General features: G+C 41.6%; 1 protein-coding gene across 2 annotated transcripts in view; it reads right to left on the bottom strand.

Moving 5' to 3' along the window:
* Positions 1-1,440: 1,440 nt before the first annotated feature.
* Positions 1,441-24,887, bottom strand: part of LOC138665352 (zinc finger protein 420-like) — a 33,769-nt gene continuing 10,322 nt past the window's right edge. For both annotated transcript variants that reach the window (XM_069752751.1, XM_069752752.1), the window contains exons 8-11: positions 19,531-20,472; positions 15,614-15,714; positions 15,417-15,528; positions 1,441-3,964 (exon numbers count right to left, since the gene is read on the bottom strand). In XM_069752751.1, coding sequence (XP_069608852.1) covers positions 2,922-3,964; positions 15,417-15,528; positions 15,614-15,714; positions 19,531-20,472 — 2,198 coding nt within the window. In that variant the 3' untranslated portion in view covers positions 1,441-2,921. The remainder of the gene's footprint in view (positions 3,965-15,416; positions 15,529-15,613; positions 15,715-19,530; positions 20,473-24,887) is intronic.

The following is a 24,887-nucleotide window of genomic DNA, read 5'->3' as shown; positions in this document are numbered from 1 at the left end:
GCGTCCTTAGATTGAGACATAGTGTATGTCTATACTCCAATTAGACTGCGACAGCAGGGCTATGAGAGCAGAGAAGGGGTTAAGCTTTTCCCTAAGGAGTGGAGCAGCTTACCCACGGTCCTGTGCTGGTGTCCCCGGGGAGGCAGAGAGGGAAGGCAGCGTTTTCGGCTGGATGTTCCCTGCAGAAGTGGAGTCCCAAGATGGCGCCCGAGATTTGCAGGGACTTCTCGGTCAGAGTGAGAAGCGCCTGAGTAGTGGGCGGGGCTTCGACAGTGGGCGGGAATTTTAAGTTGCGGCCTAGTCCGGCAGTAGAAGCCGGGGACTAAATTTGTGGAGCCGGACGGCAGGCGCGGTGTAGCGTCGAACGATCGCCGCTGTCACCAATCAGCGGCGCCTCTCCCCAGGGACCCGGACCGCATCCTCCCACGCTGCAGCGTGATGGGACTACTCACCGAGACTTGGTGCGGCCTCCAGCTCAATTGGTCCTCCCTGCGCCGGAGCATGGAGAGCGTCATATGTGTGCCTGCCGCAGGGGACTTACGGCTACCGTGGGGACTACAAGACGCCGAGGTGAGGGCTTGAGTGCAGTGGAGCCCAGGAGATGCACATGAGAGGTATACTCTATGTGCTCGCCCACCTATATGGGGGAGATCGGGACCGAATAGGAACCGTCGCCCTGGGTTTAGGTTAGGCGTGCCCCATTCGTCGCAGGAGAGGCACGGGGAGGTATACTCGCCATGCTCGCCTGTTGATGGTTCGGGGGAGAGCGGACCCTAAAAAGGAGTCCATCTCCCCCTTCACTCCGTTAGATAAAAATAAAAATTTACAGAAAATAAAATAATGAATGGTGGGGTCTGAACAGACCCAAGTGCCTCCTACAGACACTAAGCAAGAACTGGGTCGTGACTGGCCAGTCAAGGGGTGTATACTGCAGAGGAGGAGTTAACTCTTTGTGTTTACTTAGTGTCCTCCTAGTGGCAAGCAGCATAACACCCATGGTCCTGTGTCCCCCAATGAGGCATAGGAGAAATCTCTAATGGTATGTGCACACGTTGGGGATTCCATTGTGGATTTTCCGGGCGGATTCTGCAAAATCCGCCCTGCGTTTTACCTGCGGATTCATCGTGGATTTAGTGCAGTTTTTGTGCGGATTTCACCTGCGTTTTTCAATTATGAAACAGGTGTAAAACGCTACAGAATTCGCACAAAGAATTGACATGCTGCTGAAAATAAACCGCAGCGTTAACACACTGAATTTTCCGCAGCATGTGCACTGCGGATTTTGTTTTCCATAGGTTTACATTGTACTGTACACCGCGGATCCGCAGCCAAATCCACAACGTGTGCACATACCCTAAATCAGAAGATACAGAAACTGTAAATAGAATAATCTAGGTAATGTAGAGTATACATAAAAGAGCGATAATCAAACATGAGGGGTAAGCTTATCAAAAATATTAAATTTTTATTAAAAATTAAATGTCTAACAATGATAATGTGAGGTAATGGAAGAAAAAACAGCTAAAACAGATGTGGGAACAGATGGAAAAATTACATGACATCAGAGAGAAAAGAAAAGTGTCAAACTAGTGCGCCAAACACATCTAATATAAAGAAACTCTGCCGCTGTAGTATGGAAATAAGATCAATGATGAAGTACATCAACCTTATAAATCAAAAATCAGTGTCTTTTAAAGGGCAATGTAATAAAATAATAATACTGCCACACAGAAGTCTCGTCTGAGGGAGCACAGATAAGATGGAAAGTTAACATGACTAGTTGCCACTACCATCTCAATGTATAAACCTATTAGGACCCAGGAATGTGAATCTATTAACCTTGGCTTCGCTAAGAGGCGTGGTTTGGTAAAAAGGCAGGGACTATTTATATCAAAGGGTAATAATTAGTGTTGAGCGAGTGTACTCGTTGCTCGGGTTTTCCCAAGCACGCTCAGGTGATCTCCGAGTATTTGTTAATGTTCGGAGATTAAGTTCATCGCCACAGCTGAATGATTTACAGCTACTAGCCAGGCTGAGTACATGTGAGGATTCCCTAGCAACCAGGCAACCCCCACATGTACTCAGGCTGGGTAATAGCTGTAAATCATTCAGCTGAGGTGATGAAAACTTAATATCCGAATATTAACAAATACTTGGAGATCACCCGAGCAACGAGTACACTCGCTCATCACAAGTAATAATCCTCGGCAAATCAACGTGCTAACCATCATGTTAACTTTAGGGGTTGTCTGGTCCAAATCAACAAGTCTGCAGTCACTCTGTGACTGCAGACTTATGAATCCCCCAGTGTACGCACTATACTCTGCGGGGATTCACGGCTTTATAACCCAGAACCAGAAGATATGTATGAGTTATACATACACCTAGCCAGTGGTTGTGGCCTCGCTCAATATACTTGGCCTCGTCTGGTGACGCAGCCATCCAGTGGGCATGGCCGACTTGAGGGTGTGGCAGCTCTCCATAGGTGCACCCACCAGCCAGGAGCATGTATAACATCAGTCCCAACATATCATCGGTCCCAGTTCAGAAATCAGTGCCTGCGCTGGGGGGGAGGGAGATTCATAACTCTGCAGTCACTCATTGTAACTTTAGACTTATCGATTTGGACCGGACAACCCCTTTAAAGCATGGTAGAAACCTTTAAAGGCTTGTGCACATGGTTATAAATATTTTGTATATAGCAGTTGCTAGGCCATTGACTTCTACACCTCTGCATGTCTGTTTTTTAATAGAACTCCACAGTCCAATTTTTTTAGCTTCCTAAAAGTATTTTGTACCTTTTGATTGTTCAATGAACAGGTTGAATTGTGTCTTCCTCAAATATCAATTGCATAAAATGGAACAATTCCAGAAATTAACCTATACAACCTTATTAAATATGAATAAATACTGACCACCTATTAAGAGTTTTCCATAAAAGTGTGATCTGACTTCTGTAGTAAATACTTTGTGTAGTCAGAATACAGTAATGTGGGCCTCTCTTCCATGTGACTATTTTGATGCTGAACAAGAATGGATTTTTGAGTGAAACATTTGCCACATTGTTCACAAGGAAACAACCTTTCTCCAGCATGGATTCTCTGATGTTGGATGAGATTTGATCTGTGTGTAAAAGATTTATTACACTCTGGACAAGAATATGGCTTCTCTCCTGTGTGGATTCTCTGATGTGTGAGAAGATTTGATTTGAGGGTGAAACACTTTCCACAGTATGAACATGAGAAGGGCTTATGTCCTGAGTGGATTCTCTCATGTCTGACAAGATCTGACTTCAGGGAAAAACATTTTCCACACTCAGGGCAGGAAAATGGTTTCTGCCCTGTGTGGATTCTCTGATGTCTGACCATATCTGATTTTAGGGTAAAACTTTTCCCACAATCTGAACACGCATGTGGCTTTTGGTCTGTATGAATCCTACAATGCTCGACAAGATGTTGCATGTGACTAAAAGATTTCCCACAAATTGAACACACAATTGGCTTCTCACCTGTATGAATTCTCTGGTGCACAATAAGATTTGATTTCCTTGTAAAACATTTCCCACATTCTAAACATGGAAACATTTTGCCCCCTATAAGATCTGCACTTTGCATATAAATATGGGATGGGTCCAAAGAACGATCCAAGTGTTCAGATGATATATCTCCACTGTAAAGCATCGGGGATATACTTTGAGCCATGAGGTTTTGTGCCATAGTATATGAAGCTTCAGGAAAATATTCTAAGCGATCAGAAGTATCAGAAGAAAGATCTTCATTGTAAAGAACTGGTGGTATATTTTGGACCATATGGTTTTGTGATGCATTTGAAGACAGATCTTTATTTTCAAGGTCTGGTGGTATATTTTCTCTTTGAAAAATTTGGCCCATGACTTTGTGTTCTGTTTCATCATTTGAAGACCAAACATGGTGTCTTTTCGAGATACTGCTATTGTTGGGTTGACCTATTAAAGATAAAATAAATAATTTGCATGATAACCTAAAGTATGTAAAATATATTTAGATTATTCAATCTCGTAAAGGAGCTGTCCACTGCTGGTCAACCCCATCTTAATCATTTCAGAACGAAAATTAAAATAAAAACTGTGTAAGCTCACTTTTTGTAGTGGCAGGGTTTCAGCGATTCTGGAACCCATTTCCGTAGAGTAACTGGGCGACAGCCAATAGGCCGCCACTCATCAGCTTTACTACCTCATCTGAGCGAACGTCTGACTTAACAGAATATTGAGGAGTTGCAGCCTACACGTGACATAACAAATCTTGTTACTCTCGGAATACAGTTGCGCCAACTTCAGTGGAATGGTGCCAATGCAGAAGGTGACTTTTTAAAACTTGGTGTCCTGAAATGATTAACTTGAGGTGGTCCTGTAGTAGAAAACCCCTTTTAAAGGAAATTGTGGATTTAAAATATATATATATATATATATATATATATATATATATATATATACACATACATGTACAGTGGGGCAAAAAAGTATTTAGTCAGTCAGCAATAGTGCAAGTTCCACCACTTAAAAAGATGAGAGGCGTCTGTAATTTACATCATAGGTAGACCTCAACTATGGGAGACAAACTGAGAAAAAAAAATCCAGAAAATCACATTGTCTGTTTTTTTAACATTTTATTTGCATATTATGGTGGAAAATAAGTATTTGGTCAGAAACAAACAATCAAGATTTCTGCCTCTCACAGACCTGTAACTTCTTCTTTAAGAGTCTCCTCTTTCCTCCACTCATTACCTGTAGTAATGGCACCTGTTTAAACTTGTTATCAGTATAAAAAGACACCTGTGCACACCCTCAAACAGTCTGACTCCAAACTCCACTATGGTGAAGACCAAACAGCTGTCAAAGGACACCAGAAACAAAATTGTAGCCCTGCACCAGGCTGGGAAGACTGAATCTGCAATAGCCAACCAGCTTGGAGTGAAGAAATCAACAGTGGGAGACTAAATACTTTTTTGCCCCACTGTATGTATGTATGTATGTATGTATGTATGTATGTATGTATGTATATGCAATAGTACTCTGGAAATATTGTTTTTCCCCAAAATAAGATCTACTCTGAAAATAAGCACAAGCACGATTTTACTAGATTTTTAAAATGTTTCTTGAAATACAAGCCCTATTCTAAAAAAAAAGCCAAGCTACGGTCAGTCAGCGTTGTGAGGGGAGAAAATTGGGCAACTGCCCAGGGCCCCCACACACTTGGGACCCCCAAGCGCTTTTATTCCAAGCTTAAGACTGCTTAAGGACCTTAAGTGACATCACGGTCATGTGACCAGATCAAAGATCCTTTAACTGTGGGAGTCTAGAGAAACTGAAGAGGAGATGGGCTGGGATGCACGGCCGTTATTAGGGGAACTATGCTAATTCTCAGTGCCCCAACTCTCCTAGAAGCCCCCAGTGTTTCTATTCCAAGGTTAAGGCAGCTTATCGACATTTGATGACAGTCATGTAACCAAGATATCACCAAAGGTCCTTTAACTACGGGAGTATAAAGGAACTGACACAGGCTGGCTGATGTACCATATATGCAGCGTGCGCGTGTGATGACAATCATATTTTAACCCCTTAACCCCTGGAGCTTTTTTGTGTTTTTGTTTTTCGCTCCCTTCCTTTCCAGAGCCATAACTTTTTTTATTCTTCTGTCAATATGGCCATGTGAGGGCATACTTTTGAACGACACCATTAGTTTTACCATGTCGTGTACTAGAAAATGGGAAAAAAAATCCAAGTGCGGTGAAATTGCAAAAAAAAGTGCAATCCCACACTTGTTTCTTGTTTGGCTTTTTTGCTAGGTTCACTACTAAAACTATCCTGCCATCATGATTCTCCAGGTCATTACAAGTTCATAGACACCAAACATGTCTAGGTTATTTTTTATCTAAGTGGTGAAAAAAAATTCCAAACTTTGTGCAATTTTTTTTTTTTTTAGCAATTTTCTGATACCTGTAGCATCTCCACTTTTCGTGATCTCGGGTTAGGTGACGACTTACTTTTTGCGTGCTGAGCTGAGGTTTTTAATGATACCATTTTGGTGCAGATACATTCTTTTGATCGCCCGTTGTTGCATTTTAATGCAATGTCATGGCGACCAAAAAAAACCATAATTCTGGCGTTTTGATTTTTTTCTCGCTACGCCGTTTAGCGATCAGGTTAATTTTTTTTTGATCGGGCGATTTTGAATGCGGCCAATACCAAATATGTGTAGGTTTGATTTTTTTATTATTTTATTTTGAATGGGGCGAAAGGGACGTGATTTGAACTTATAGATTTTTTTTTTCATATTTTTAAAAACATTTTTTTTTTACGTTTGCCATGCTTCAATAGCCTCCATGGGAGGCTAGAAGCTGGCATAGCCTGATCGGCTCTGCTACATAGAAGCGATGCTCCTATGTAGAACTACTGAATTGCTATGAGCTCCGACCACAGGGTGGCACTCACAGCAATCTGGCATCAACAACAATAGAGGTCTCCAGGAGACCTCTGGTTGTCATGACGATCATGGGACGGGGGTCAACGCGATGGCCAGAAGCACTTGTTAAATGCCGCTGTCTGAGTTTGACAGTGGCATTTAACTAGTTAATAGGTGCGGGCGGATCGCGATTCCACCCGCGCCTATTGCGGGCACATGTCAGCTGTTCAAAACAGCTGACATGTCACAGCTTTGAGGTGGGATCACCGCCGGAGCCCACCTTAAAGCGGGGGTACTGACCTCGGACGTAGTATTCTGTCCGAGGTCAGTAAGGGGTTAATAAATGTTGATTTTTGGTTTAAAAATATATGTGGATTGTTGTTCACAGAAAAAAAAATAAGACATCCCCTGAAAATAAGCCGTAACCCATCTTTCAGAGCTAAAAAACAATATAAGACCTTTTCTTTTTTCAGGGGAGAAAAGGTATTATTAACATGAAACACTATAGCTACATACATAAAAACGTTGATCAAATTATGTCAGCCTATCTACCAATAAGGTACCCTCTTTTGATGGACTCAAGCTAAAAAAATTCAACTCTCTCTCTGTGCCTACACTTCATATGAATTAAGATCCAGCAATACTTTGCTGTAACTAAAATAACAGTTTTTGAAAACAGTGACTGTTGCTGGTAGATGGGCTCACATAATTTGATCAAATGTGTGCAAAGAACCTGACAGGTTTATGTAACACACGCATTACTGCCCTTACTGGCGTATTGGGCCCGATGAGCAGAGGTGGGCCCGGACCTGACCCGACTGCTCACCGGGCCCGAGCAGCAGGATTCGGCTGGCTCAGTATCTGAATGTGCATCCTTTGAAGCACATTCAGTTGAAATCCATTGATAGATTTGAAACAGGTAACAGCCAATCAGAGGCCGGCAGGTGACGTCACTGTCATGCGCCGGGTGATAGAATCTGAAATGGATGAAGAGAAGAGGACGCTGTTGAACAGTGGCCAGGTAGGGAGACACTTTTTTTTCTGTAACTTTATGGGGGCAGTTTACTTTGTTGTACTGAAATCAACAATATGGGGGCAAGAAGGGAAGACACATGGGGCAGGATGTGGGACATTATTACTGCAGGGGCTAATTAAGGGATATTATTACTGCTGTGATGTATTTTATTTTTGAGGTTATGTTTTTCAGTGGGGGAGGTCCTGTTACTGTTAAGGATGACACTCGCTTTTTTTTCCCGCAGTGGATAAATTGTGGAATGTGCTCTAGATAACAGTCTGTTATTTTCTGCAGAGATGAGCGATTGCGGTCTGCACTGGATGAAGAAACAAAGATGAATATCTTCACCTAGAAACGTCACTGGTGAGTCAGTATTACCTGTACACTTACACCATACACTGACACTATGTACAGAGCTCCTGTGTATAATGTCACAGGTGATCACTGTAACTGTAGACCCACACTACATACAGAGCTCCTGTGTATAATGTTACTGTACACCGACACTATAGACAGAGCTCCTATGTATGTCAGTTTTTCTCACTGTGCTAGCGGGGATGTCACCGAAGTCACCGCAGTTTAGCCCAGCTGGGAACACAGCCTCCGCGACATCACCGCCAGTCACTGACGCGGCACTCGCAGCAGTTCGTTACCCAGTGGTTCTCAGCCTGGACAGTCGCATCTTGGCACCATCCAGGTTGCAAACTGTTTTTCCCCCAGACATGGATTACGGTGTGGGACAAAACAACGAACAAGTATGGTACATTGTTAAAATAAAAGGGGAGAAGCCAGCGCTGCTTATGGTCAGAACGCAATACAAAAATTACACATGCACATATTAATTTCTAACTGTATATCAAAATGAGACATTTAGCAAACAATTGATCAATTCTTTGAGCCACCCCGCCACGCCAAGGCATTCTCATAATGGGGCAGTCCTACTCTACAATTTTTATATTCGCTGTGCCATTACGGCCTCCTAAATGTGTTGGAAGCAAGACCACATTAATCCCACTTTACCTTTTTTATATTCGCTGTGCCTCCTAAAATGTATCAAAAGCGGGACCATATTGAATGCAAACTGTACCTATAGCGTTTCAGAATCACTCCCATAGCGCCAGAAAGGGTACGCGCAGATAAAGGTCGACCAGGTCCAAACAGACATTTCAGATCTGACCTCCACACTGCCTGCCAGCACCACAGATAAGAGTGAGACAGGCCCAGTCACAGGTGCACAAATCAAACCGAGTCTGGGGCAGGGCAGGGCTGCTGTTTGGGTGTACAGCAGCCTAGATCAATCACAAAGAAAACAAAGAATGGCGTGCATAACCCAGCGCGCCCGGCAACAGTGGTGGTCAGCTTCATAAACGCTTCATGTACAGTTTGAATTTAATGTGGTCATTCTTTTAATACATTTAGGAGGCCGTAATGGCACAGTGAATAAAAAAAATTAGAGTTGGACTGCCCCATTATGAGAATGCCTTGGCGTGGCGGGGTAGCTCAAAGAATTGATCAATTGTTTGCTAAATGTCTCATTTTGAAATACAGTTAGAAATCAATATGTGCATGTGCACTTTATATATTGCTTTCTGACCATAAGCAGCGCTGACTTCTCCCCCTTTTCTCTAATTTGACATTGGATTGTGGTTGACCACCACTGTTGCCGTGCGTGCTGGGTTATGTACACCATTCTTTCTGTGTTCACTGTGATTGATATAGGCTGCTGTACACACATACACACAGCAGCCCTGCCCTTCCCCAGGCTCTGTTTAATTGTGCACCTGTGTTCTGAGCCAGTCTCATCCTTCATCTGTGGTGCTGTTTTGGCAGTGTGGAGGCCAGATCTGAAATGTTCGGACATCTTACCCGGACCTGGTCGGTCTTTATCTGCGCTCGCCCTTTCTGGCGCCATGGGAGTGATTCAGAAATGCTTCAGGTACAGTTTGCATTTAATGTGGTCTTTCTTTTAATACATTTAGGAGGCCGTAATGAAATGGCGAATATAAAATAAAAAGTAGATTAGGACTGCCCCATTATGAGAATACCTTGGCGTGGCGGGATGGCTCAAAGAATTGATCAATTGTTTCCTAAATGCCTAATTTTGAAACAGTTAGAAATCAATATGTGCATGTGCACTTTATGTATTGCGTTCTGACCATAAGCAGCGCTGGCTTCTCCCCCTTTTCTCTAATATGGTATATTGTTTTATTATTTTTGGATTATTACAGAAGAACGAGGGCTTCGGTGGAATTAGGCAAGGCCGTAAGTATGGTTTAATTGAGATTATTAAAGGAGTCTGTCATTTTTTCAATTAAAGGACTTTATTCTGGGTTCAGGTCTGGAGTTTGGCTAAGTCACTCTAGGACCTTGAAATACTGAGCCATTACTTAACTGCCCTGGTTGTGTGTTTCAGGTCATTGTCATGCTGGAAGACCCAGCACACGATCCATCTTCAATGCTCTTACTTAGGTAAGGAGGTTGTTGGACAAAATCTCACAATACCTGACCCCATCCATCCTCCCTAGTGATGAGCGAGTGTACTCGTTGCTCAGGTTTTCTCGAGTACGCTCGGGTGGTCTCCAAGTATTTGTAACTGCTCGGAGATTTAGTTTTTGTTGACACAGCTGCATGATTTACGGCTGCTAGTGAGCCTGAGTACACGTGGAGGCTGCCTAGCTGCTGGGCAATCCCCACAAGTATTCAAGAGGTCCATCAGCTGTAAATCATGCAGCTGAGGCAATGAAAACTAAATCTCCGAGCACTTACAAATACTCTGGAGACCACCCGAGCATGCTTGCGAAAACCTGAGCAACGAGTACACTCGCTCATCACGAATCCTACCTTCAATACGATGCAGTCGTCCTTGTCCCCTTTGCAGAAAAGCACCCCCAAAGTATGATGGTTCCCCCACAATGCTTCATTGTTGAGACGGTGTTCTTGGGGGTTGTACTCATCCTTCTTCCTTCAAACACAGAAAGTGGAGATGACACCAAAAAGTTCTATTTTGGTCTCATCTGACCACATGACCTTCTCCTATGCATCCTCTGGATCATCCAGCTGATAATTGCCAAACTTCAAACATGCATGGGCATGTGCTGACGTGAGCAGGGGGACCTTATGTGCCATGCAGGATTTTAATCCATGACGGTGTAGTATGATACTAAAGGTAATGTTTGAGACTATGGTCCCAGCTCTCTTCAGGTCATTTACCAGATCCTCCCATGTAGTTCTAATCTGATTCCTGACCTTTTGCATGGAGCCTCAGACTGAGGAAGATTGATAGTTATCTTGTGTTTCTTCCATTTAATAATAATTGTGCCAACAGTTGTTGCCTTCTCACCAAGTTGGTTGCCTATAGTCCTGTAGCCCATCCCAGCCTTGTGCAGATCTACTGGTGTCCGTAGACAGCTCTTTGGTCTTGGCCATGGTGCAGAGGGTGGAGTGTGATTGAGGTTGTGGACAGGTGTCTTTTATACAGATAACAAATTCAACAGGTGCAATTAATACAGGCAATAAGTGCAGAGTAGGAGGGCTTCTTAAAGAAAAACTTACAGGTCAGGGAGAGCCAGAATTCTTGATGGTTGGTAGGTAATTAAATTTATTTTATGCAGTAAATTGCAATTTAACTATTTAAAAATCATTACAATGTGATTTCCTGGTTTTTATTTTAAGATTCTGTCGGCAGTGTATCAAATATTTATTTTCCCCACTGTATGTGATGCAGTGTTTGATGGGAACTGTTAATGTGTGTTTAGTGAGGACATGGTGCAGAAGTGAAGTTTTTCCAAGATTTGGCAGTGGGTCTGTGGATGGTTCGAAGGGCGTAGGCGTAGCTGGGGTAGAGTCTGGGTGGAGTCTCAAGGAGACCCGAAAATTTTTGCCAGAAGCACTAGCTGTTGTGATAAAACAGATAGGGAAATGTGTTACCTGCTATGCTACGAGGTCTATATACACTTGTGCGTCCTCCCCTCCCAGGAGCTGTGGTATGATCAGACCATGTTCCCGCACGGTTAGACAGTGTGCCAATAAACTGATGTTTCCGGATTTCTTCATCTACTCCCTTTTGCTGTATATACACAGTGTTCCAAATTAACATGCAAATTGGATTTAAGTGTCATAAAGATTTAATTGTTTTGGTTTTCAAATAAACTTATGGATGTTATTGTGTGTCAGGGCTCAATGGATCACTGAAATCAATCTTAACCCCTTCATGACCAGGGGATTTTTCGTTTTTCCGTGTTCGTTTTTCGCTCCCCTCCTTCCCAGAGCCATAACTTTTTTATTTTTCCGTCAATTTGGCCATGTGAGGGCTTATTTTTTGCGGGACGAGTTGTACTTTTGAACGACATCATTGGTTTTAACATGTCGTGTACTAGAAAACGGGAAAAAAATTCCAAGTGCGGTGAAATTGCAAAAAAAGTGCAATCCCACATTGGTTTTTTGTTTGGCTTTTTTGCTAGGTTCACTAAATGCTAAAAATGACCTGCCATTATGATTCTCCAGGTCATTACGAGTTCATAGACACCAAACATGACTAGGTTATTTTTTATCTAAGTGGTGAAAAAAAATTCCAAACTTTGCTAAAAAAAAATAAAAAAAAAATTGCGCCATTTTCCGATACTCGTAGCGTCTCCATTTTTCGTGATCTGGGGTCGGTTGAGGGCTTATTTTTTGCGTGCCGAGATGACGTTTTTAATGATAGCATTTCGGTGCAGATACGTTCTTTTGATCGCCCGTTATTGCATTTTAATGCAACGTCGCGGCGACCAAAAAAACGTAATTCTGGCGTTTCGAGTTTTTTTCCCGCTACGCTGTTTAGCGATCAGGTTAATACTTTTTTTTATTTGATAGATCGGGCAATTCTGAGCGCGGCGATACCAAATATGCGTAGATTTGATATTTTTTTTATTGATTTATTTTGATTGGGGCGAAAGGGGGGTGATTTAAACTTTTATGTTTTTTTTATTTTTTTCACATTTTTTTAAACTTTTTTTTTTAACTTTTGCCATGCTTCAATAGCCTCCATGAGAGGCTAGAAGCAGGCACAAGCCGATCGGCTCTGCTACATAGCAGCGATCTGCTGATCGCTGCTATGTAGCAGAATTGCACGTGTGCTGTGAGCGCCGACCACAGGGTGGCGCTCACAGCGATGGGCAATCAGTAACCATAGAGGTCTCAAGGACCTCTATGGCTACAATGGAGACGCATCGCCGACCCCCGGACATGTGACGGGGGTCGGCGATGACGTCATTTCCGGCCGCCCGGCCGGAAGCGGTAGTTAAATGCCGCTGTCTGCGTTTGACAGCGGCATTTAACTAGTTAATAGGTGCGGGCAGATCGCGATTCTGCCCGCGCCTATTACGGGCACATGTCAGCTGTTCAAAACAGCTGACATGTCCCGGCTTTGGTGCGGGCTCACCGCGGAGCCCTGCATCAAAGCAGGGGAGCCGGCATCGGACGGTATAGTACGTCCGATGCCGGTAAGGGGTTAAACACGCGATAATTGGTTTTCCAGGTGATTCTAATTAAAGGAAAACTACTTAAAAATGATGATCCACGTTATTAAGCAGGCCACAGTTTTCAAGTAACATGGGAAAGAAAAAGGATCTCTCTGCTGCCTAAAAGCATCAAATAGTGCAATGCCTTGGTCAAGGGATGAAAACATTAGATATTTTCCGAAAACTTAAGCGTGATCATTGTACTGTTAAGAGATTTGAGGCTGAATCTGAGCACAGATGTATTCGTGCTAATGAAGGCATTATGAGGAAGGTTTCTGCCAGGCAAGCTCATCAGATTAATCTGCTAAAAAGCCATTACACACCAGCAAACAGATATTTGAAGCTGCTGGTGCCTCTGGAGTCCCTCGAACTTCAAGGTGTAGGATCCTTCAAAGACTTGCTTTGGTTCATAAATCTACTCTTCGGCCACCCCTAAACAGTGTTCTCAAGCAGAAACGGATGCAGTGGGCCCAGACATACAAGAAGACTAATTTCCAAACAGTCTTGTTTACTGATGGGTGTCGAGCAACCCTGGATGGTCCAGATGGATGGAGTAGTGGATGGTTGGTGGATGGCCACCATGTCCCAACAAGGCTGCAACGTCAGCAAGGAGGTGGAGGAATCATATTTTGGGCCGGAATCATGGGGAAACAGCTGGTAGGACGCTTTAAGGTTCCTGAAGGTGTGAAAATGACCTCTGAAAAATATATAGAGTTTCTGACTGACAACTTTCTGCCATGGTATAAAAAGCAGAAACGTGCCTTCAGGAGCAAAATCACCTTCATGCATGACAATGCCCCATCTCATGCTGCAAAGAATACCTCTGAGTCATTGGCTGCTATGGGCATAAAAGGAGATAAAGTCATGGCTTGGCCACCATCTTCCCCTGACCTCAACCCTATAGAGAACCTTTGAAGTATCATCAAGCAAAAGATCTATGAGGGTGGGAGGCCATTCACATCAGAACAGCAGCTCTGGGAGGCTATTCTGACTTCATGCAAAGAAATACAAGCAGAAACTCTCCAAAAACTCACAAGTTCAATGGATGCAAGAATTGTGAAGGTGATATCAAAGAAGGGTTCCTATGCTAACATGAAACTTGGCCTGTTAGGATGTTTTGGAGTTAAATAGCTTTTTTGTTCAGTGAATGTGACCTCCTAATGCTGCAAATTCCACAAATGAGCATTTTCAGTTCTTTAAAACATATCAAATGTTTAGAAATTCTACTGTGCCTAATAATTTGGAACAGTTCATTTTGAGTTTTTATTCATATTGGAGATTATGCTGTTATCATTGGGAGGTTTCTTCAATAAAATTCGATGTATAATCTAACGGGTGATGACTTTTATTAGACTGACTGTCATTTGGAGTGACCATTTAGAAAAATCGGAGAAAAATGTAATTTGCATAATAATTTGGAAAATAGTGTAGCTTCACTGGATAAGTCCAAATATATTATTCTCATTATTAAGAGTGGGAGTTGAATCCCTTACCCATATATGATGTACAAGTATGTCATACAGTATGTTTGCTCCTTGACTGACGCAGGCTCAGAAACTGGATGATGATGGCAGTATGATTCAGCCATCATATGCCTCTAACAGCCACAAGTGGAGCGGAGCTCCGCCAGCGGCTGTTAACCTGTTGACAATATATGACAGAGGAAATTTACAGTGGGAAATCATTGAATCACACTATTCTATACTACCAATCTCAAAATCACTGGGATCTGTTGAAGCATTCCAGAGTTATAACCACATAAAGTGACACTGGTCTATCCTCCATGATTATACATTATCATTGTTTCTTTGCCAAATTAGACTAGTAGACAACTGGTCATTACTTATGACGCTGGGTGTGGCATACCAGGGGGTGTATGTGTGTTTTTATTGATTATTGTGTTAGTGTGTTCGATACGTCATGTCCTTTTGTACCACGTGGGACTTTGACCAGGTTTCCGATTTCACAAATGACCCAATAAAAGGTTATGCTTTAAAATTCTCACTTAACGCTATATTTACAATCATGATGCCAGGTCAATATGCGGCGTAAAAACAATTTCCCAAAACAATGTCAGAATTGCATTTGTTTTCCTGCAATTTTGGAAACCCTCATACATCTATGTGCATGAAAACGTAAAAAAAAGTTATGGCTCTTGGAAGTAGAGGAAAAAAAAAAAAATATCAAAAAATGAAATTTGGCCACGTCAAAAAGGGGTTAACTGGATTGACGGTGAAACTAAAAAAAAAATTGACCGCATTATTTTACTTTTCCAGATTTACACCTAATATTACATGAGCCAAACAACATCCTAAATCACACAAACGCCAAGGTTAAGGGCACAGTTAGACACGGCCTTCTTTATGGTAGGTCCCCAAGTCTTTTAGATATTCCAGTATTCTAGGGGGCTTCTGATTAGACAAAGCACAGGATTATTTTCAGCATTTGGCCGGCATTGCTTACCATTGTAGAGATCTGTAGAGTGTTCCATCGCCATGAAGTGATGATTGCCCATCATGGATGCGTCAACATCATCATCTAGATCTTCAACTTTAATGTTCAGGAACCTTTCACCCTACATGCAAACATTTAACACAATACCAGTGAAAATAAGTCACACGGCCTATACAATTCATACAGACATGGACACATCAATCTACCTGATAGTCCTGTGCTGGAGCTTTGTGGTTGTCCTCGGGACCATCCGGGAAGCATGGCGGACTGGGAGTGCTCTCTGTTCTATTTCTCTTACCGCTTTCATCTGTAGTAAACACAGTGACCAAATAGGTTGTGATCAGACACAGAACGGCATCCAGGCTTTATAAGAACGTACCGGCGGCACTGAATGATTGCCGATGGAAAACATTTACTAATTGGAGTTGATTTAGTTGCCCATTTACCCAGGTAGATCGCGTAATCGATGCACACAGAGATCCGTACTACATCGCTCTGGGCGCACAGGCTGCTCAATCATTAACTCTATGCCATTGAAGGTGTTGTCCGGCCTTAGGCTTCACTCTATATGACTGCAGATTTGTGAATCCTTAGGTCATGTGCAATATGAGGATTCTCTGGTGCCAAGAGCGGGTGGTCACATGACCGCAAGTATGCAATTTGAATATCCGGCCTTGTTCAGTATACTTGCATTGAACAATACCGTGCCCATGTAGTCGACATGTGACCGTACGTATACATGCAAATTGCATACTTGCGATCATGCGCCCCCACCACCATAGAATCATCACAGCCCTGCAATGTAAGGATTCGCAAGTCTGGAGTCACAGAGTGAAGCCTAAGGCTGGACAGCCCCTTCAAGACCTCGGCACAGTTAATACCAGAAATTCAGAATTCTGAGTTTAGTCAGCAGTGTTGATGACTTTTATGGAGTAAGCACTCATTGATCCCGCTCTCGCTAACTTTCCGTGGTTTGTAATTTGTGACTGAGCCGTATCTAAAAGCTTCCGCCGACTTGATACAATGGCGGAATCCTATTACAGGACCAGACTAGAGTTTAGGATGATGGGCTTCACCTCCAATGACTTCTAGTCATTTTCAATTTTGAATGCAGATTGACTGCATTATAAGCTTCTAAATACCAGCTCTATGATCGTGGGATTGAAATTCCTTGAAATATGATCACAAGTTATTTTAGTGTACAGCCCTGGAAGCATTAGGAATTTCACAGGTTTCAGCCAAGTCTAGTTACAACATCTGGCAAACTCTTAGCCAGTCTACTAAACATATGGAAATTCTAAGAAAATTCTATATGAAAAGTAACAAAATTAATTTACCTGAAGCTTGGAGGTCACGATAGAATAATCTGACGATTTACGGCCTAGATTTACTAAACCATTATGTATATGATCCCATTTTATGTTGTCTTCCTTAACCCCTTCCCCTACATATAACGTACAGTTAAAGAATTATTTAGCCTCAGATGTTAATTGCTGCTCTCAACCTCTGATAACAAGTGCCGGTGGGGAAGGGGGGTGGGGGGGGAGTGCTTCATTCCATGCAATCATCAGCGCGCCCATTAAGTGATCACAGGGCACCGATGAGCTGTCATGATTGTAAAAGCTAGCGGTTAGCTGGAGTTCATAGGAGACTGTGATTTTCCGCTATACATAGGAGTGCTTATGCATTAATTGTATAGTACAGATGATCAGAAGATAGCAGGTTCAAGTCCCCTAAGGCTTCTTTCACAGTTCCATTTTTACAATCTGCACAGGATCCATCAAAATGTTGAAAAGAAGGATCCTGTGCGGATTGTAAAAAGCGGGTGCACTGGAGCCGTTTTCTTGACTGTTCCAGTGCATCCTAGAAGGCTATGTGCACACGTTGTGTATGCGTCTTCGCCGCGGTTTCTTGCTGCGAAAACACATACACAACACAACCCATGATAAAAATAATAATAATAAAAAAAAACCAAAACAAGATATTCTTACCTTCCGGCATCCCGCGCAGCCCCCTGCAGCCTTCCCAATGCTCACGATGCTGCCGGCAGCTCCGGTTCCCAGTGATGCATAGCGAGATAATGACCTGTGATTACGTAGCGGTCTCGCAAGACCGCTACGTCATCAGAGGTCATTGTCTCGCAAGGCATTACTGGGAACGCCAGCTGCTGGGAGCATCGCGAACATTGATAATGCTGTGCGGGACGCCGGAAGGTGAGAATATTGCGATTTTTTTATTTTGTTTTTAATTTTTAACATGGGTTTTGTTGTGTATGCGTTTTCGCAGCAGAAAACCGCAGCGAAGACGCATACACAACAGGTGCACATAGGCTCGACGGGTCCGTCAGAAAAACGGGCCCAGTGCACACGTTTTTTTATAATCTGCACAGGATCCGTCATTTCAACATTTTGATGTATCCTGTACAGATTGTGAAAGAGGGCTAAGTGGACATACAAATACAGTAAAAAAAAACAAAAAAACATTTAAAACTATAAAAAAAAAATGAAAAAAAAAAAATACAAAAGTTCCGATCACTCCCTTTTGCCCCATTAAAAGTAAAGCAAAAAAAAACAACAACACATATTTGGTATTGCTGCTTTTGTAAAAGTTCGATCTATCAAAATATAAAATTAATTAAACAGCGTAACGTGAAATAAAAATCGAACTGCCAGAATTACAGGTTTTTAGCTGATGCAACAATGTCTCTCATAGCATTTTTTTTGCAATCAAAACATTGTATCTACCCCAAAATAGTATCAGTAACAATGTTTTTTTGCAATTTCAACCCACTTAGAATTTTTTTCCCTTTCCAGTACATCATAAAATGATGGTGTCATTCAAAAGTACAATAAGCCCTCATATGGTTATGTGGATGTAAAAATAAAATAGTTATGGTTCTTGGAGGAATAGGAGGAAAAAACGAAAAATAGCCCGGTTTATGAGAGGGTTGAAATCTCTACCTTTACCTACAGTTCTAAGAATCGATATCTTGAGGAATGCTTTACCAAAGTGAAGAGTTCTCCTTGTGGGCTACATGGAGATGATTTTTCTTACATGTGCGATCTGATTTCAGTATTAAAGAGGTATTCCCATCTCCAAGATCCTATGCCAAAAATGTAGTAGGTGTAAGAATAATATTACAAAACACTTCCAATTGGAAATGGAGTATAGTTTTTCTGATGTGCAATGCCTCATTCCTTATGGGCAGGCATTGCAAGACCTTCGGTATCCATGGTTACGACCATTGATATAGTGACAGTTAGCTACTTGCTAATGGTTGTAACCATTGGATACTTAAGGTCCTGCAATGCCTGCACATGAGGAAAGAGACATGGCGAATCAGAAAAACTATACTACATTTCTAATTGGAGGTATTGGCTGATGGTATTATTACACCTACTACATATTGGGATAGAATATTAGAGATGGGAATACCACTTTAACGTTGTCTTCTCTACCACTAACAGAGGAATAATTTATTGATTTACTTTGCATCTTCCTTTATGCTAATTAGGGCAATCAATTTCTTATGTACAGATACCACTATAGTTACAGTCATTGGCTACTCTCAGGAACTTTTGATATACGCATACTAATCACTAATTTTTCAATTAAAGGGGTTGTCTACTACTCGAACAAGCCCATGCGTGACATTACACTGCGTGAGCACTGCAGCCAACCACTGGCCTCTAATTAACTGCAGTTCTCACAGGTTTTTTGGACATACAAGGTTCATCTGAAGGAAGTGTGAACAAAGCAGTCCATCAGCAACCACTTATTGTTATGTATGCCCCTCTGAGCACAGCAGCCATTATCAAGCGAGTCCTGGAAGACATGGCACCGACATCGCTGTGATTGCACCGAAGTGAAAGGTGACTTATGTTTAAACTGGGGGGTAGTATTTAAGAAGGGGTTGTCTGAGTAGGGTACAATCCATTTAATGTGCAATTTACCAGCTAAATATACTTATCTGGAATTATGAGGTATATGTTTATCTCATATCTCCTTTAAAACTGCACGTGCTTACCTTTTCATGCAAGACATATTACATAAGACCCTATAGACAGTAAAGGCCCTAAGTGACACTTCTAATTAAAAAAAAACAAAAAAAACGAACAATTACCATGTTCATTGCCTGTAACGTGTCCTTCTCCTGCATGGATTCTCTGATGCTGAACAAGATTTGATTTGTGAGTAAAAGATCTATTGCACACAACACAGGAATATGGCTTCTCTCCTGTGTGGATTCTCTGATGTGTGAGAAGATTCGATTTGAGGGTGAAGCACTTTCCACAGTAGGAACATGAGAAGGGCTTGTGACCCGAGTGGATTCTCTCATGTCTGCCAAGATCTGACTTTAAGGAAAAACATTTTCCACACTCTGAACAAATAAATGGCCTCTGCCCCGTGTGGTTTCTCTCATGTCTGACCATGTCTGATTTCAGTGTGAAACATTTCCCACATTCTGAACATGAAAACGGCCTCACCAATCCATGTGTCCTCTGGTGTTTAACAAGATCGGCCTTTTTAATAAAGCATTTGCCACACTCTGAACACGTATGTGGCCTTTGGCCTGTGTGAATTCTCCGATGTTGAACGAGATTTGACTTGTGACTGAAACATTTCCCACATTCCAAACACGAAAATGGCTTCTCTCTTGTATGAATTCTCTGATGCACGATGAGATTAGACTTCTGTGTAAACCACTTCCCGCATGCTGAACACGAAAACCTTTTACCCCCCATGCTTTCTGTATAAATATGGGACAGATCAGGAGAATGTTTCAGGTTATTGGAGGGATCAGACGACAGATCTGCAGGACACAGCACCGAGGGTAGATTTTTGGTAATATGGTTCTGTGACATAATTAATGAAGCGTCTGAGAATTGGTTTATGTGACTAGAGGGATCACATGGTATATCTCCTTTCAGAGAAAGTGGAGATAGAGCTTGAGTACTGAGGCTTTCTCTTGAAGAATTCTGGACAACGAAGTTGTGTTCTGTTACAATGTCCGGAGGCCAAACAAGGTGTCTTTTCGGAATAGTCTCACTTATGTTTCCACGTGCTGGAGATAAGAAAACATTTATGTTTCAATACAATATTTGTATCATTATTCGCATTAGTAATAGCATGATTGTAAGAATGACAAAGTATTTCGGAGATATAGAGTGCTGCACGAAAGAGTAAAATTACAAAACCAAGAGTGTGTGTAAGCAGGTAAATAACTGCAGTACTAGGTTTCTCTCTAGACACTATCAACCTTTAACATTAAATAAGCCCTCCATACAAAGTTTTTATCTTTTTATATAGCACTGTGTACTTACAATTGCTCATTTTGCCTTTCTACCCAGCTAATCCTTCTCTTATCTCCTCTATGTAGAAACAGGAAATATCTTGCGTGTGCAGAAATCATTCAACTCTTCAACGCCTAACCCAGGTGCTTGGTCCTGCCACTAACTTTTGCAGTGACTCTTGACTGGTGCAGGGAAAATTGACCTCCTGTTTCTACATAGAGCTTAGAAGCTAGTCAGTTTCTAATCACAAGATGTCATAGACCTAATGGAAAACATGTGAATTAGCTGGGTAACAAGGGAAAATGAGCAACTGTAAGTACACAGTCCTGTATAATATGATGATTGCAATATATTATGATAAAAAAAAATGATGGGAGTGCTTCTTTAATCAATACATAAATCTAAGAGGTAAACTCTCCTTGTGGAGAATGACATGCCTGACAAGCTGGTGTGAGGAGTCTTATTGGCCATGCAATGGTCCTCTGGGAAATTAAATATACAAAAAGACTTAAACTCTAGTGCCACCTATTGAATGTCACAATTCTAAAAGTCAACATGGACCTTTTAATGAGTCTTGCCACATGACTTAGCATAAAAGCCAAACCAGAAACTTAATTTGCAGACGTGTTTCAGGGTGTTTGCCTCTCATGAGTGCAAAGCAAGAGGATTGATTTGGCTGGATGAGAGGCGTCTGACAAGAATCTAGGGAGTAACACGTGTCCTGTGACATTCCAGTAATGGATGGCACTAGAGCGCAATGCGTTAAAACGTCATTTTGGAAGCAAAAAAGAGTGATGGAAAATAGGTAGCAAAAAAACAAACAAACATACCCAAATATACATATTAAAAGCAATTAAATAACAAGGAAGAGAGAACGTCATCTTCGTATTACCATTATTGGAACTAATGAAGTAGTGAATGTCGCCCAACTACCGTGGACGCTGGTATGTGGCTTGGTATGATGACCTCTTTTAACCTTGAGGTGAAAGTGGCATCAGTGATTCACCTACCATGTTTGTACAAATTGCCTTCTGGCAAAAAATACCTGTATATTCGGGACGGTTTTAATCCTAAGTTTTTATTAGTGATTATCTATAAGAAAATACCTAAATTACATATACATCTGCATGAATGGCAAGAGGGTAATAAAGTGACAGCACAAATAAAGAGCGCTCTTAGAAAAGAAATATAAAGGGGTCATTTTATGAATAAAGCTATCCAACAGCAGGTCTTTAATAAGTCTGTAGTGTATATAGATATTAAGTGGTCGTGTAATTTAGAAATGGCCTTCCAGGTCATCAGACCTATAAAGAAATACAGGTTACATTTAAACAGTCTTGAATATAGGGATTTTTAATTGATCACCAGTCATCTTGATGCCATGCTGGTAGCTAAGCATATTTATAAGATAAAAGAGGGGTTCCTCCTGCCCTACAATAATTTATAGGTTAGACTACATAATTTAATAATATAAAGTCTTTACAATTGTTTATTACCTTCCTAAAGGGAATCTGTCACCAGGCTTTTGCTATTTAATCTGAGAGCAGCATAATATGGATCAAAACAGCCTGATTACAGGGATGTGTCACTTACCAGGCTGTGTGTTGTAGTTACAAAATAATCAGCGTTTTATCAGAAGGAGATTATCACTGCCTGACTGGGTCTCACATACAAAACAGTCAGTGTAATCTGTGTAACCCCGCCCTCACCACTGATTATCAGCCTGCCAACAATGTACAGTGGGCACAGTAAGCTGCCAATCAGGAGTGTGGGCAGGGTTATCACAGCTCAGCATTCTGAGCCCTGCTGCATTTAGAAAAGAAAAAAACAGGGATTCTATCAAAAAGTACACCAAGCAGTTCAGTATGTGACACATTGCTGGAATCAGGCTCTCTACCCCTACATCATGCTGCCCTTAGATTACATAGCAAAACCTGATAACAGATTCCCTTTAACAACAAGAAGTCAATCGAGTGATCTGATAATAACCTATCTGTCCTAAACTTTTGCTAGAGTTGAAAATATTACCCGCAAGACTCAGCAACCATTGCATTATACAACAGCTTCTACAATTTGCAGTCTTTTATATGGTTAGCAAACAATCTGAAAGTGGAGAAACTAGTGAGAACTATACAATGAATATATTTAGGAGCTGCTAGGTCTCTGTACTGTATGTACCTCATAACTGGCCCGATGTTTTCAGCAATAGTAAGGTAAGCCCTATTTCCTGATGTGTCACATACACATATTTTAGAATAAATAAGTAGTAAAGCTGCATGGGATGGTCACCAGCCAGATTCTGTATATATTCAGATGTCACCTTCTATTAACAGTGGGGGAAACTGTTAGAAGAAGGGACCAGATCCAGAAACGTTCAGTTATTGTTCTAGTCATGCTAAAAAAGTTGTCTTTTTAGGGGATGCCAAGAACTGTGGACAATGGGAATAAAACTGATTAAAAGCTGGAGCAGCACAAGAAAGGTCTTGGAAACAGAATGTTAGAATAATGCAGGATATTAGCCTTAGAGTGAAGCGTGTGTATAGGGTGTTCCACCATAAACATGAGGGAAGATAAGTAGTGTTGTGCAGCACCATAAATGGGCTTTAGAGGCGGAATTGATATGTTTATATTGTATTTTATTGTGTATGGGCAACTAGTGCAAAGACTGGCACAGCGTGGAGGCATTGGTGTAGTGTTTGGACAGGAATAAGAACATGGCTGCAATTAGTAGTTAATTACAGAAATGAAACAGCACATCACTAACAAATATTTGCCATTTTGAGGATAAGAAAAGTGTAGATCCAGTGATGGTTTTGATTTGCAGATGACATGAGCAAGTGAGTGACTGGATATAAGGAGCAAAGGAAAAATCTGAGTGAAACATAACCCAAAGACAGCGGGTGTGCAGCTACAGTTATGGTAGTACTAGACACTAAAAAGGAAAAAAAAAAATCAGATTTAAGTAAATCTGTAGAGAGGAAACACTTGAAGTTCAGTTTTAAAAAGATCCTGTTTCAGGTAAGGACAAATGTTATAGGCAGCCAGATAAGGAGTGATATCACGAGTGAAAAGAGAAGAGTTACTGATAATTTTATCCCTACCTCTCAGTCCGCTCTAAGAGTAGTATCCTTAAAGCAAACAGGGCGGAGCACACAGAATAGACATTGGTGGTCTACAGTGTGAAATGCTGCAGAGCGATCCACAAAAGTCAGCAAAGAATAGTTTCCATGAGATTCAACCATTAGAAGATTAGAAGTTATTATAGTTATGACAGGATAACACTCCCACGCTACCTCCTCGCCCCACCCTCTCTCTGTTGGAGTCCCCCAAGGCTCTGTTCTAGGACCCCTACTCTTCTCAATCTATACACTTGACCTGGGACAACTCAAAGTCTCATGGCTTCCACTACCACCTTTATGCCGATGACACTCAGATCTAACTCTCTTGCCCAGACGTCAACTCTCTGCTGTCCAGAATCCCGGAGTGTTAATCAGCCATATCCTCATTCTCCTCTCGCTTCCTCAAACTCAAAGTAGACAAATCTGAACTCACCATTTTTCCTCCATCTCATAGATCTTCCTTACCTGATCTATCACCATTAATTTATTTTTTTTCATATTTCTCTCATTTTTCATATTTCTAGTGCAGTAATGCAGTTCAAATTTCGTGTTTTCAAGTTTGCATGTTTTAGCGCTGCAGTGTGCTGCCTTATTTACTTAACTATATACGAGTTGGCGACTCTAGGTTCAGCACCTGTTCACACTTGGTCTATGTTTGGATGTGCCGGTCAGTTTTTTGAAATGTATTCTCTAGCCTTCTGATCGTGCACTCCACCTCCTAGCTTCAGGTGTTTTAATTACAGCAGGTCCAATACCCCTCCACAGAGAGAGAGAATTTTAGTCTAAGAAGAGGTTTCACATGTACCCATTCAGATGGAGACGTTTATTCTCAGCGAGGTAAGGCAAGTTTAGGACCTGGTATAAGAGAGATGCCGTAAAGGGGCTACCAGGTACACATAAAATTGGCCATTTTTATGCGCTAAAAGCTCTCATTTTTCATATTTCTAGTGCAGTAATGCAGTTCAAATTTCGTGTTTTCAAGTTTACATGTTTTAGCGCTGCAGTGTGCTGCCTTATTTACTTAACTATCACCATTAATGACATATCGCTTTCCCCCGTATCGGAAG

This window comes from Ranitomeya imitator, chromosome 2 (assembly GCF_032444005.1).
Source record: "Ranitomeya imitator isolate aRanImi1 chromosome 2, aRanImi1.pri, whole genome shotgun sequence".
In the NCBI taxonomy this organism is placed as follows: domain Eukaryota; kingdom Metazoa; phylum Chordata; class Amphibia; order Anura; family Dendrobatidae; genus Ranitomeya; species Ranitomeya imitator.
This window is presented reverse-complemented; position numbering and strand designations above follow the sequence as displayed.